This window comes from Chanodichthys erythropterus, chromosome 13, assembly GCF_024489055.1.
Source record: "Chanodichthys erythropterus isolate Z2021 chromosome 13, ASM2448905v1, whole genome shotgun sequence".
In the NCBI taxonomy this organism is placed as follows: Eukaryota; Metazoa; Chordata; class Actinopteri; order Cypriniformes; family Xenocyprididae; genus Chanodichthys; species Chanodichthys erythropterus.
Genome location: NC_090233.1, coordinates 18,463,740 through 18,476,665, shown reverse-complemented (window position 1 = coordinate 18,476,665; position 12,926 = coordinate 18,463,740). Strand labels below are relative to the sequence as shown.

The 12,926-nt window shown below is 36.4% G+C and overlaps 1 protein-coding gene across 6 annotated transcripts in view; it reads right to left on the bottom strand.

Moving 5' to 3' along the window:
* col27a1b (collagen, type XXVII, alpha 1b) overlaps window positions 1-12,926 on the bottom strand; it is a 147,777-nt gene that overhangs the window by 31,556 nt on the left and 103,295 nt on the right. For 3 of the 6 annotated variants that reach the window (XR_010896852.1, XM_067405535.1, XM_067405537.1), the window contains exons 38-54: window positions 11,013-11,066; window positions 10,807-10,914; window positions 10,345-10,398; window positions 10,090-10,143; window positions 9,739-9,795; window positions 9,586-9,639; window positions 9,428-9,481; window positions 8,019-8,072; window positions 7,629-7,682; window positions 7,428-7,535; window positions 7,209-7,316; window positions 7,005-7,112; window positions 4,734-4,787; window positions 3,939-4,001; window positions 3,792-3,845; window positions 3,661-3,696; window positions 35-52 (exon numbers count right to left, since the gene is read on the bottom strand). Coding sequence is in view for 5 of the 6 variants with exons in the window: in XM_067405535.1 (XP_067261636.1) it covers window positions 35-52; window positions 3,661-3,696; window positions 3,792-3,845; window positions 3,939-4,001; window positions 4,734-4,787; window positions 7,005-7,112; window positions 7,209-7,316; window positions 7,428-7,535; window positions 7,629-7,682; window positions 8,019-8,072; window positions 9,428-9,481; window positions 9,586-9,639; window positions 9,739-9,795; window positions 10,090-10,143; window positions 10,345-10,398; window positions 10,807-10,914; window positions 11,013-11,066 (1,092 nt within the window). In the remaining variant the exon portion in view is untranslated. Of the gene's footprint in view, window positions 1-34; window positions 53-3,660; window positions 3,697-3,791; window positions 3,863-3,938; window positions 4,002-4,733; window positions 4,788-7,004; window positions 7,113-7,208; window positions 7,317-7,427; window positions 7,536-7,628; window positions 7,683-8,018; window positions 8,073-9,427; window positions 9,482-9,585; window positions 9,640-9,738; window positions 9,796-10,089; window positions 10,144-10,344; window positions 10,399-10,806; window positions 10,915-11,012; window positions 11,067-12,926 lie in introns of all 6 variants that reach the window. The other 3 variants (XM_067405538.1, XM_067405539.1, XM_067405536.1) reach the window with 2 other exon arrangements.

The following is a 12,926-nucleotide window of genomic DNA, read 5'->3' as shown; positions in this document are numbered from 1 at the left end:
GACTTGACTTGGTAGTAAGATTGGGGAAACATACCCTGGGTCCCTGAGCACCCTGTTTAAAATAAAAGGAGAAACACAAAATGTTATTTTCAGTGGGGAACCCTTTTTAACCATTCACAATTCACTTGGAAAAAGACTAGAAATAGTTCTCCCTATTAATTTGAATGTAGCTTAAAATTGTCTCAGGCTGAGTCTTATTCCACTCTCTATTTCCATATGATGTGAATCGGTTCATCATAAACATAAATGATTCAACTACCTGCGACACGGTTACAAGATTCCCAGTGCATTCTGGAAACTTGTAGAGTGAATGTTTGAGTGCACTTGGAACAATTTTGACAATGCGACAGCCTTAGAAATGGTTTACTCCCTGGGAAGTGCACTTGAGTGGATTGAGACACCCTTAAGGTGTAATATCATTTAGAATAAAATTAGGCAAAAATTAGGCTCATTTGGAGTTTGTTTCAGGAGTTCTAAACACCTTGCTAAAACGTTACAGTGGTAAACTGCTCTGAACTACCATTGGTCTGTCATGATTAGCTTTGCTCTGGCAATCTACACTGTGTTCCAAATTATTATGCAAGTGACATATCAGTAAAATTTCAGTAGAATAAACATTTAGATTTTAGTTTTTTCTAAGAAAATGTTTGTTTGTTTATTTATCCATGTATTTTTAGATAACTGGTATCTTAGAAAAAAAAAAAAAAATTGCCAGGTCTATGGAAACCCTACTTAGAGGTTGTTCCACATTATTAAGCAAGTCACAGTTCTCATGCAATATGAGGAGGAAGAAAGATCTTTCTGAAGATGAAAAGCATGAAATGGTGCAATGTTGTGCAAAAGGCATGAAAACAACTAATATTTTGTGAAACTGAATGGAGGTTATCGAATTATCATAAGATTTGTGAGTGATTCAGAGCACAGCAGAACTCGGTCAGATAAAGGCTTATTAATGAAAGTTCCTGTCAAAAAAATGTATTGTATTAAAAGGGCAGCTATAAAAAAGCCAGTGTTGAGCAGCAAACGGGTATTTGAAGCTGCTGGTGTCTCTGGAGTCTCAAGAAGCTCTCCATGCAGGCTGGCAGTTGTGAGTAAAGATGCATTTTAGACACCACTAACCACACCTCACAAAGAGAAACATTAACAGTGGGTGTAGAAATACATGAAGACTCATTTTTTAAATAGTTTTATTCACTGACTAAATCTTCGTCCTCAGTTAGGAACCTGGGTGTGCTCTTTGATACCAATCTTTCATTTGAAAGTCATGTTTCTAGTATCTGTAAAACCGCCTTCTTCCATCTAAAAAATATATCTAAATTACGGCATATGCTCTCAATGACAAATGCGGAACAGTTGGTTCATGCATTCATGACCTCAAGACTAGATTATTGTAACGCTCTACTGGGTGGTTGTTCTGCTCGGCTTTTAAACAAACTACAGTTGGTCCAAAATGCGGCAGCTAGAGTTCTTACTAGAACCAGAAAGTATGACCATATTAGCCCAGTTCTGTCAACATTACATTGGCTCCCTATTAAACATCGTATAGATTTTAAAATCTGGCTACTTACTTATAAAGCTCTAAATGGTTTAGCTCCCCAGTACCTAAGTGAGCTCTTAATGCATTATAGTCCTTCACGTTTATTGCGATCTCAGAATTCAGGCCAGTTGATAATACCCAGAATATCAAAATCAACTGAAGGCGGCAGATCCTTTTCCTATTTAGCACCTAAACTCTGGAACAATCTTCCTAGCATTGTTCGGGAAGCAGACACACTCTGTCAGTTTAAATCTAGACCAAAAACACATCTCTTTGCTCTTGCATACACATAACACATTATCAATACATTAACATTTTTCAAATCCGTTAAAGGATTGTTACGCTGCAATATTTAGGTCGGCCGGAACCGAGAACATTTCCTATAACACTAGATATACCTGTACATCAGAATAAGAATGGCATCTCCGCTAATATCTGTCTCTCTGCTTATCCTGAGGTTTGCCGGGTGCTGCATTCAGGCCGTATCCAGATCAGATGGAGAACCTGTGTCTGGACCTGACTACAACGTAGCCCAGGAGACAATGGACCTACAGATCCAGTTCTGGCTGCATCTATAATTCAGATTTTGAATCCCCGTATCCCCTTACATATATTTATATATAATCTATTTTTAATCTCTATAATAAAAATGTATAATTCAGATTTTGATCTCCATATCCATTTACATATACTATATATATCTTCCAAGGGGTTTTTTTCCCTCCTAGGACTTTTTTCCCAGTGCTAGCACGCTGGGTTTTTCTCCTAGGGGTTTTTTTCCACCCCTGGGAGTCAGCCGACATTGGCTTAATGTAGCACCATCTTGTATATGTTACATATTACCACGCTTGGTTGTACAGCTTATTTTTAACCACTTCCCTTTTTCTGTGCTTCTAATATGTAAAGCTGCTTTGAACAATTACCAATTGTAAAAGCGCTATATAAATAAATTTGACTTGACTTGACTGACTAATGCCGTACTACAATAGATGATCTAAACGGATGTATTTCTGGATGGTTGGTGAATGGCCACCATGTTCCAACAAGACTGCAACGTCAGCAAGGAGCTGGCGGCTGATGATTTGGGCTGGAATATTGGGAAGTGAGATGGAAGGTCCCTTTAGGGTCTCTGAGGGTATTAAAATGACTTTTGCAAGATATGTGGAGTTCATAACTGGCCATTTTCAGCTATGATATAAAAAGGAGGATAGTGCCTTCTGAAATACAATTCACTATGCACTATCCCATGCTGCAAAAAAACCCCACATCAATAAAACTGTTTGAAAATGTATTTTAATAAGCCTTTAATAAGCCTTTATCTGACCGAGTTCTGCTGTGCTCTAAATCACTCACAAATCTTATGATAATTCGATAATCTCCATTCAGTTTTCACACAATATTAGCTGTTTTCATGCCTTTTGCACAACATTGCACCGTTTCATGCTTTTCATCTTCAGAAAGATCTTTCTTCCTCCCCATATTGCATGAGAACTGTGACTTGCTTAATAATGTGGAACAACCTCTAAGTAGGGTTTCCATAGACCTAAGTAGACCTGGCAAATTATTTTGTCTGAGATTGATACCAGTTATCTAAAAAGACATGGATAAATAAACAAACATACATTTTCTTAGAAAAACAAAAATCTGAATGTTTATTCTACTGAAATCTTACTGATATGTCACTTGCATAATAAATTTGGAACGCGGTGTATTGTATAAAGTGCTATATAAATAAACATGACATGACTCAAATGGACTGCCAAATTGCAGAGCTTGTGCAAACATATCCACATCCCTATGATTAAATGTTTTCTTAACTGCTGTAGTATGTTTATTTTGTTATTGAGAGGAAAGCACCCAGCACATATTTATACTCTCGGAGCAGTGTAAGCGGCGTTGAGATGTTCGTAGCTATATCGCTGCAAAAGTATTTCAATTTCTTTTTACCCCTTAAAAAAAATTAAAGAGTACTTTGCTGTGAGTATACTGGGGCCTTTAGTAATGTTATTGAATTGAGATGATAAAGCAGGAAGTGAGTTTATGCCAAAGTCAATGCCAGTCTAAAACAGGATTATATAGGAACCATACATATTAGAAGTTCAGCATTTCAAAAAGATTCTTACCATTTCCCCTCTATTTCCTTTGTCTCCTTGTGGTCCCTAATACAAAGAGAGGAAGAGATAGATGTTTTTTAAATATGCACCCAATTAGAAAGCACCTATGAAACATCTTGAGTGATTCAGATCATACATACTGGGTTACCACTAGGCCCAATGATACCAACGGGTCCGATAGCTCCTTGCATCCCCTTAAAAGAAGAAACACCTACAGTAGTTGCTGATCAAGAACTCTTTATCCATCTCATTGGTGTTTTCAGAACAGTTCTCACAGTGGTACTTACCATTAAACCCTGAGGACCCTTTGGGCCCTGGATACCCACAGGGCCGAGGTCTCCGGGTGGCCCCTGTGAATGACAGAAACACTTTAGAAATCAAAACTGTTTGGCCTTAAACTGACACCAATGTCATCACAAAGCTTTTGTTTGGTTATACTGTGTGACTAGATCTCCTAAAGCTGCTTAAGAAGCTATTTTTCATCTTAAGCTACAATTCTTCTACAGCTGTAATGAAATACTACAGTAGGTTGCCTTGTTTGATTGAAGGCTTAGCATTAAAATGAGAAATAAACAATTGATGCTTGCCTGATTGTTTTCTGATGAATCACATAAAAGTGCTCTTTTTTCCCCAGTGTAGACGGTTCATTAATCACAAGACTAGTCACTGGTTTTATGTAAGCATCATTAAATATTATGAAGCACCAAACAGCTTTACTTTGTAAAATAGATTTGATTTGTGGTATAATCTACTCTTTTCAGCCTCTTTGGTAAAACAGGAAATCATTTCAGTTACTCAGAATAGAGAGGACATAATTTTACTTCTGTTATGTAACATACTAAAATTACAGAAAGGGACTTGATTAGAAATCTTGTAGTATCTATATGGCAGGTGGTTGGAGGGAAAGGGCCCTGGTAATATCGGTTAAAATGGATGTGGAGGAAATTATAACATTTTGATGAAAGATTATGAAGACAAACATTTGATATCTTTCACAATAAGACTAGCAACACATATTAAACAGTCAGTTTTTATTAAAATTTGAATTTATAAGATAACGGTAGTGCAATAAGTGAGTTTACCTTTGGTCCAAACATTCCAAGAACTCCAGGAAATCCCTGTTCTCCAGTATCACCCTTAAGAAAAATTTAAACAGAACAGTACGGTTTAAACAGAAACGGTTTGTGACAGTAAGTGTTAAAGAAATGTCACTGTCATTCATTCATTACTGTTAAATAGACCGAAAACATTAATATATATACACTACTGTTCAAAAATTTAGGGCCAGTAAGATTTTTTTGAAATAAACACATTCATTTAGCAAGGATGCATTAAATAGATCAGATTTGAAAGTAAATAAATGTATATATGTGAACCTGGACCACAAAATCAGTCATAAGTCACACAGGTATATTTGTAGCAATAGCCAACAATACATTGTATGGGTCAAAATGATCGATTTTTCTTTTATGCCAAAAATCATTAAGATATTAAGAAAAGACCATGTTCCATGAAGATATTTTGTAAATTTCCTAGTGTAAATATAACAAAAATGTATTTTTTGTGAGTGGATATGCATTGCTAAGGACTTCATTTGGACAACTGTAAAGGTGATTTTCTCAATATTTCGATTTTTCTGCACCCTCAGATTCCAGATTTTCAAATAGTTCTCAGCCAAATATTGTCCTATCATAACAAACCATACATAGATGGAAAGCATATTTATTCAGCTCAATCAAAAAATTTACCCTTATGACTGGTTTTGTGGTCCAGGGTCACATATGTTAAAATATGTCAGTGCTGTCCTTTTGCACTTTCTATTCATCAAAAAATCCTGAAAAAATGTATCTCAGTTTCCACAAAAGTATTAGTGATAATAATAAAAATGTTTCTTGAGCACCAAATCAGCATATTAGAATGATTTCTGAAGGATCATGTAGCACTGAGGAGTGGAATAGGTGCTTTGCCATCACAGGAATAAATTACATTTAAATATATTAAAATTACAATTTTAATAATATTTCACAATATTACTGTTTTAACTGTATTTTTGATCATGTAAATGCAGCCGAATGGTAGGGTACAGTATAATGCATAGGCAGGTGCACTGTGTCATTGTTAAAGGTGCTCAAGAATGCTTTTTCACAAGATGTAATATAAATCTAAGGTGTCCCCTGAATGTGTCTGTGAAGTTTCAGCTCAAAATACCCCATAGATTTTTTTTAATTAATTTTTTTAACTGCCTATTTTTGGGCATCATTAACAATGCACTGATTTACACTCGGCGCCGCCCCCTTAAATCGCGGGCTTCCTGTCACATGAGCTGTCGACTATATTACAGGGCATTTACAAAGTTCACACAGCTAATATAACCCTCAAATGGATCTTTACAAGATTTTCGTCATGCACGCTGTATGCATGCTTCGAATTATGTGAGTAAAGTATTATTTGGATTGTTAAAGTTTTATTCTGAGTGAATTTGAGGCTGTTCTCCGTGGCTAACGGCTAACACTACACTGTTGGAGAGATTTATAAAGAATGAAGTTGTTTATGAATTATACAGACTGCAAGTGTTTAAAAATGAAAATAGCGTCAGCTCTTGTCTCCGTGAATACAGTAATTAACCGATGGTAACTTTAACCTCATTTAACAGTACATTAGCAACATGCTAACAAAACATTTAGAAAGACAATTTACAAATATCAGTAAAAATATCATGCTATCATGGATTATGTCAGTTATTATTGCTCCATCTGCCATTTTTCGCTGTTGTTCTTGCTTACCTAGTCTGATGATTCGGCTGTGTGCAGATCCAGATGTTAACTGGCTGCCCTTGTCTAATGCCTTTCATAATGTTGGGAACATTAATGCAAATTTGTATTGTATTATATTCTATACAATAAATAATATATATAAATTGTATTATGCAAATTTTGGGGCGTACACCCCGACTGTTACGTAACAGTCGGTGTTATGTTGAGATTCGCCTGTTCTTCTGAGGTCTTTTAAACAAATGAGATTTACACAAGAAGGAGGAAACAATGGAGTTTGAGACTCACTGTATGTCATTTCCATGTACTGAACTATTTTTATTTGACTATGCCAAGATAAATTCAATTTTTCATTCGAGGGCACCTTTAAAAAGTCAAAATGCTGTAATTGTCCAGTCAGAATCAAGTATTTTAGAGAGTTGTGTAAGAAGTTACTTATGTTTGATTTAGTTATGATTTAGTTATGTTTGATTTTTTAGAGGTTCATGATTTAAGCAATCTGACATCAGTGGAGCAACATTTGTTGGTGTTTTTGTTATATTTGCAAAGGATTGTTTGTCATAACAGAGAAACGATACTCACAGGTTGCCCTTTGACCCCTCGGTCACCTTGTTTTCCAGGAAATCCCATTCCTCCAATAAATCCTCTTTTGCCTGGAGGTCCAGTTTGGCCAGGGAGGCCACTGTCACCCTAAGCCACAACAAAGTAAAATATTTAAGCGAAAACCAGCTAATAATGTGATCGATGCAAATAAAGAGCAGGTCATTATCCATATAAGCAAGCTACCTTTGGCCCAAAAGAGCCTTGAATTCCTGGCAGACCTGGTACACCTGTGTTTCCTTGAGGACCTTGTTTTCCAGGCAGACCAACCTCCCCATCACTTCCATGCTCACCCTAACGCACACAACAGAGAAAAACAAACCAAAACATCACAAACCACAAAAAGCACCTGGGCCATATAAAGTGTTACACTGAGAGCATTGAGAATTACATTCATTGTCTTACTGGCATTCCTTTAGCTCCATCTTTCCCAAGGGCTCCATCAACCCCAGGATCACCCTCAAGACCCTCACGACCAACAACTCCTCTGGGGCCAGGAAGACCAACGGGACCCTTTGGGAGAAACACAACTGTTTATATTAACATCAGTTGTAGGTTTATCATGATCTCACTGAACTCAGTTCAGCGTGTAAGAAACTTACTTACAGGGGACCCTTGATTTCCAGATTCACCATGAGGACCGTTTTTGCCTTTTGGACCCTGAATAAAATTGGTTATTCAGTTGAGGTTGATATTGGCCTGGTTTCACAGACAGGGCTTAGATAAGGCAAGGATTAGACCTTAGTTTAATTAGGACATGTAAGTAGCTTTAATAAACATGCCTTACTGGTGTGCATCTTGAGACAAAACAATGGCACTGACATATTTTAAGATATGTCAGTGCAAGTTGCTTTCAGTTGAAACAGCTCAGACACACATTTTAGTCTGGGACTAAGCTTAAGCCTTGTCTGTGAAACTAGTGGAATATGATTTAAAATGTGTGTGTGCATTATAAACAAAACAAAATCCACAATATGTTTTGTGTTCACAAATTACTTTACTGCCTTTGGATCCTTTAGGCCCTGGAAACCCTCTTGGCCCTGCATTTCCCTGTGGTTATAGACAGGGAAAATAAGATGAAGAAAATGATGAAAAATGTATAATTTATAACAGTTTATTTATAACACAGTTTAAAAGGATTAGTTCATTTCTGAATGGAAATTTCCTGATAATTTACTAACCCCCCATGTCATCCAATATGTTCATGTCTTTCTTTCTTCAGTCGAAAAGAAATTAAGGTTTTTGAGTAAAAACATTCCAGGATTTTTCTCCATATAGTGGACTTCAGTGGGGTTCACTGGGTGGAAGGTCCAAACTGCAGTTTCAATGCAGCTTCAATGGTGTCTATGCAATCCCAGCCGAGGAATAAGGGTCTTGTGTAGTGAAATGATCGGTCATTTAAAAAAAACAAACAAAAAAAAACAATAAAAATGTATAAATTTTTCAACCACAAATCCTTTTCTTGCACTGCTCTGTGATGCGCCACACATTACGTTGAAAGGGCACACGTGACGTAGGCGAAGTACTGCGGTAGGGCGAAAAATCAAATTTTCTCCTCCAACTTCAAAATATCATTAATATCCGATATCGTTGTTTTACCTTTTTTTTGTAAAGGGCGTTTGGCTTAATCTTTGCATGTCGCTTTGTAGACACTGGATCGGTACTTCTGCCTATGTCACACATGACCTTTGTAACATGATTCCATCATGCGAGTGGATCGCAGAGCTAGTGCAAGACGAGCATTTGTGGTTAAAAGTGTATACATTTTTATTTTATCGCTAGACGAGACCCTTATTCTTCATCTGGGATAGCGTAGAGCCCTTTGAAGCTGCATTGAAACTGCATACCACTGAAGTCCACTGTATGGAGAAAAATCCTGGAATGTTTTCCTCAAATACCTTAATTTATTTTCAACTGAAGAAAGACATGAACATCTTGGATGACATGGGGGTGAGTAAATTATCAGGAAATTTTCATTCAGAAGTGAACTAATCCTTTAAAGCAGGGTTATTAATGTTAACTAAAACTAAAACCATAAAAACATTTTTATTACTTGAAATAAAATAAACATTAACTGAAATAAAAAATATAAAAAAACACTTAAACATGCTTAAAAAAAATAGTTGCCAATGCAACATTTTTCATTTTCATTTATTTTAAGTTGAAGTACTAAAATAACTAAAATTAAATAAACTAAAACTAAAAATCATGATCAAATTATAATAAAAACTTAATAAAACAATAAAAAAACTATTTACATATTTAAAAAAAAAACTAATAAAAATGACTAAAGGACTAAAATTACTTTAACTACAATAAAAATTAAAACAGAAAATAAATAATAAAATAAAATCTAATTTAAAATATTAACAAAACTATAATACTATATTACTAGAATCACTCACAGGGAGTCCAGGAGCCCCCGGTTTTCCTCTTTCCCCATGAACACCTTCATGACCCTAAATATTTGACATATAAAGCATGTTTAATTAGTGATATATTTTGGATTTTTTTCTAAAAAAAATAAATAATTGTGTATGAAATAAAAAAGCAAAAAACTCACAGGGTATCCAGGGTCACCTGGCTCTCCCCTTTCTCCTCTGTTGCCAACAGGTCCCTGAATCCCAATGAAAACCAAACACATTGATCAGGTTGGCATCCACAATTCTCCCAAAACAAGGCATAAATGTGTAGTATATCTAGCGGACTGACTCACGATGTCACCTGAAGGACCAGGTGGACCTTCAACCTTCCCGTCATCTCCTTGCTCTCCCTGAAAAAAATGAAATTGATTTCAACATTGATTTCTGAATTTTTCTACCTAAAATATCTGGTATATTTGGCCTTGTGCTCTGTGTATATCCTAAGGTAAAATGACTTCAATAAATTAGAGTTAATGATAACTGGAAGGTGATTTAAAAGAAGGTTAACCTACAAAGTCCATTTAGATTTTTGGAAAAACAAAATGTTTGTTTATGCAAATACAAAGAACATGCATCTGTTAGATTTAATGGGCTTCTGAAACTAGCTTCTAGTTATAAGCAATCTTTTTTTTTTTTTTTTTTACCTTTTCACCTTTTGGTCCTGGGTATCCCATTGGACCTTGTGGCCCTTGATGACCCTAAAGTAAATGTGAAAATAAAAGAAAAGAAGTGGAGTATGGAACCATTTGAGTGCACAAAGACAAGTCAACTAGCTCTAACAAGCCTTATTAGCTCAGAAGAACGTCACATAATGCAGAGCAGCTGTTTTGACTTTGTACCACTTTATGCTGAGGTAAAATAAAGTCTTATAAGGCATGTCTATGTTAAATAACACTTACTTCATAACCCACTAAACCTGGTTCTCCTTGCTGACCCATTTTTCCCGGAGCACCCTGAAAATGATAGCCATGGGATCTGAGTTAGTTTTCAGAGAGCAAAATCAGAAACTGCATTCTTGCCAAAACAAAACACAATTAATAAAAAAACTCTACAATATTTTCTGTTGTTTATTATGACATAAATATCATCAGTTTCTATGGTATGTTCATGTAATACGAGATGTTTAAAATCGAACAATACATCTCTGGCAAAGAAAAGTCTTTTTCAGAGCAAAGCATTTGTAATTATTTCTCTCTTCCTACTGTGGCATCATCAGACCTTTGCAATCAATGGACTCATGCCGTTTCGGTTGACTGCATTGACGTTGAACATTCAAAATATGGTTTTGCAGAAACCTTTGAAAAGAAAAAAAAAAAAAAAAAAAAAAAAAGAAAAACCTTTGAAAACACCAAAATATGTACCACAAATCCAGTAGTTCCTCTGCTTCCTTTTGGCCCGATGAAACCCATGGCACCTTGCTCTCCCATTGATCCAGTCTCGCCAAGGTGACCCTGGTGACCTTTGCTGCCCTGAAAATGAATTTAAGCATCATTTATACTCTACATTTGGAAAAAAGAAAAGTTTTGATGGGTAACCATGTAAACTAAAAAAGTCAAACTTAAAATACCGTCTCTCCTGGTTTTCCCCTCTCACCAATTTTTCCAGGTTTGCCCTCAGGGCCCTGAAATTACATTACAGAATTGACACTGCAAAAATTAGAAGACAGATATCTCAGAATGAACACATTCAGTAATGACTTATGAGTTTGATCATTCAGAACTACCACAAAAATATGCAGTTTGTCTTCGCTGTCATCCAACATCACTCAATCTTCAATAAAATTTTAAAGCATGTGCTACAGCAATATAAAGTGTCCTAGAGTGAAATGATTTATACCAGTACTGCTGAGAAACTTCTGAAACCAGTGTAAGTGTCACATCTAGTTTTGGTTTTGTTTCATGTTTCATGTCTTATTTTGAAGTTTAATCATGTTTTATGTTCCTGTTTGCCATGTGCATGTAGCCTTGTTTGTGTCATGTTCTAGTTATGTGATCCTGCCATGTGCTCCCATTGTCATGTGTCCTATGTTGTCATTGGTTAATTGTCTTCATGTTCACAGGTGTGTCTGTTTAGTCAGTAGTCTGTGTATTTAAAGGGGTGGTTGCATGCGATTTCACTTTTTTAACTTTAGTTAGTGTGTAATGTTGCTGCTTGAGCATAAACAGTATCTGCAAAGTTACAGCGCTGAAAGTTCAATGCACACGGAGATATTGTCTTTTAAAGTTATGGCAGTTTATTGCCTACAAAGACGGGTGGTTTGGACTACAACGAGCTTCTTCCCGGGTTGGTGACATCATAAACCCTTGCTATTAACATAAACACTGCCCCCGGGAACACGCAACAAAGTGGGCGAGGCCATGTGGCACAGCATAATGAAAGCGGAAGAGTTGTTTACACCGAACGCGAGCTGTGCGACGCGACGCATCAAAAGATATAGAACTCATTATCATCTGTGATATTTTCTACACTGGATGCGGTGCTGAAGACAGATTCCTGAATCTACACAAGTTTAATGCTGGATTTACACAAAGACTTTTACTGAAAGATTAAGCAGTTCCCACTTTAAAGGCAGAAGCTGCTGTTTATCAGCCCCAAACTGTAAGTACGTTTTATTGTTTGTCTTTTAAACTTAATGTTATAGTTCTGTTGCTGTTTTCAATGCATCTAGGGCATATACAAAGAGCAACTCGTTTTTGCTAGCCAGTTAGCTAAATTCTAGTGCAACAAACACCAACAAACTTCTATGTTCATAGACAAACAGTTGTTCATGCTATAAATTAAACGCTACCTTTACAAAAATGTGACTACTCAGGCATGTATTTACTACAGTAAAGCTTTAATCAGGATAAAACTGTATATTGAAAGCTAACAAACAGCAGTGACAGCTTATCTAAACACTTTGACACAAATACTAAATGAAATACCATTCATAAACATCCTTCAAAAGCCGCGATTGCAGAGGTTCTACTTTTTCCTCTTCATCTGGGTCTGATTTGGCTCAATTTGATACAGCAATGTAGGCGCTATTATTTACTTTCCACCTAAGCGCGTAACTACGAATGGTAAGGGGCGTGGCGTTTCCGGACGCTTCAGCGAATCATGACAGACTGGGCCAGTAACCAACCTGCTGACCAATCTGAGCACTTTGCGTATGTCGGAGGGAGTGGCTTCATAGAAGCAGGAAGTCAAACGAGCCGTTCATATGACAGTGGAAACAGAGGTGTAGAATTAAGATAAAATATATGAAAAATACAGTATTAAAAAAAACCCGAAGCATTAAGACATGTTAAACTGTGCCCCCAAAACACAATCAAGCCTAGAAAAAAAAAATGTAACCACCCCTTTAAGCCCTCGTGTTTGCCAAGTATTGTTCCCTTTAACATCCCCTGTTCGCCTAGTAAAGTCCCGCCTTCTAAATAAGAGCCAACCGCCAAACGGTAAAGTCATTGTGTCACTGCAGCTGCCGTTAGAAGCTCCGGTT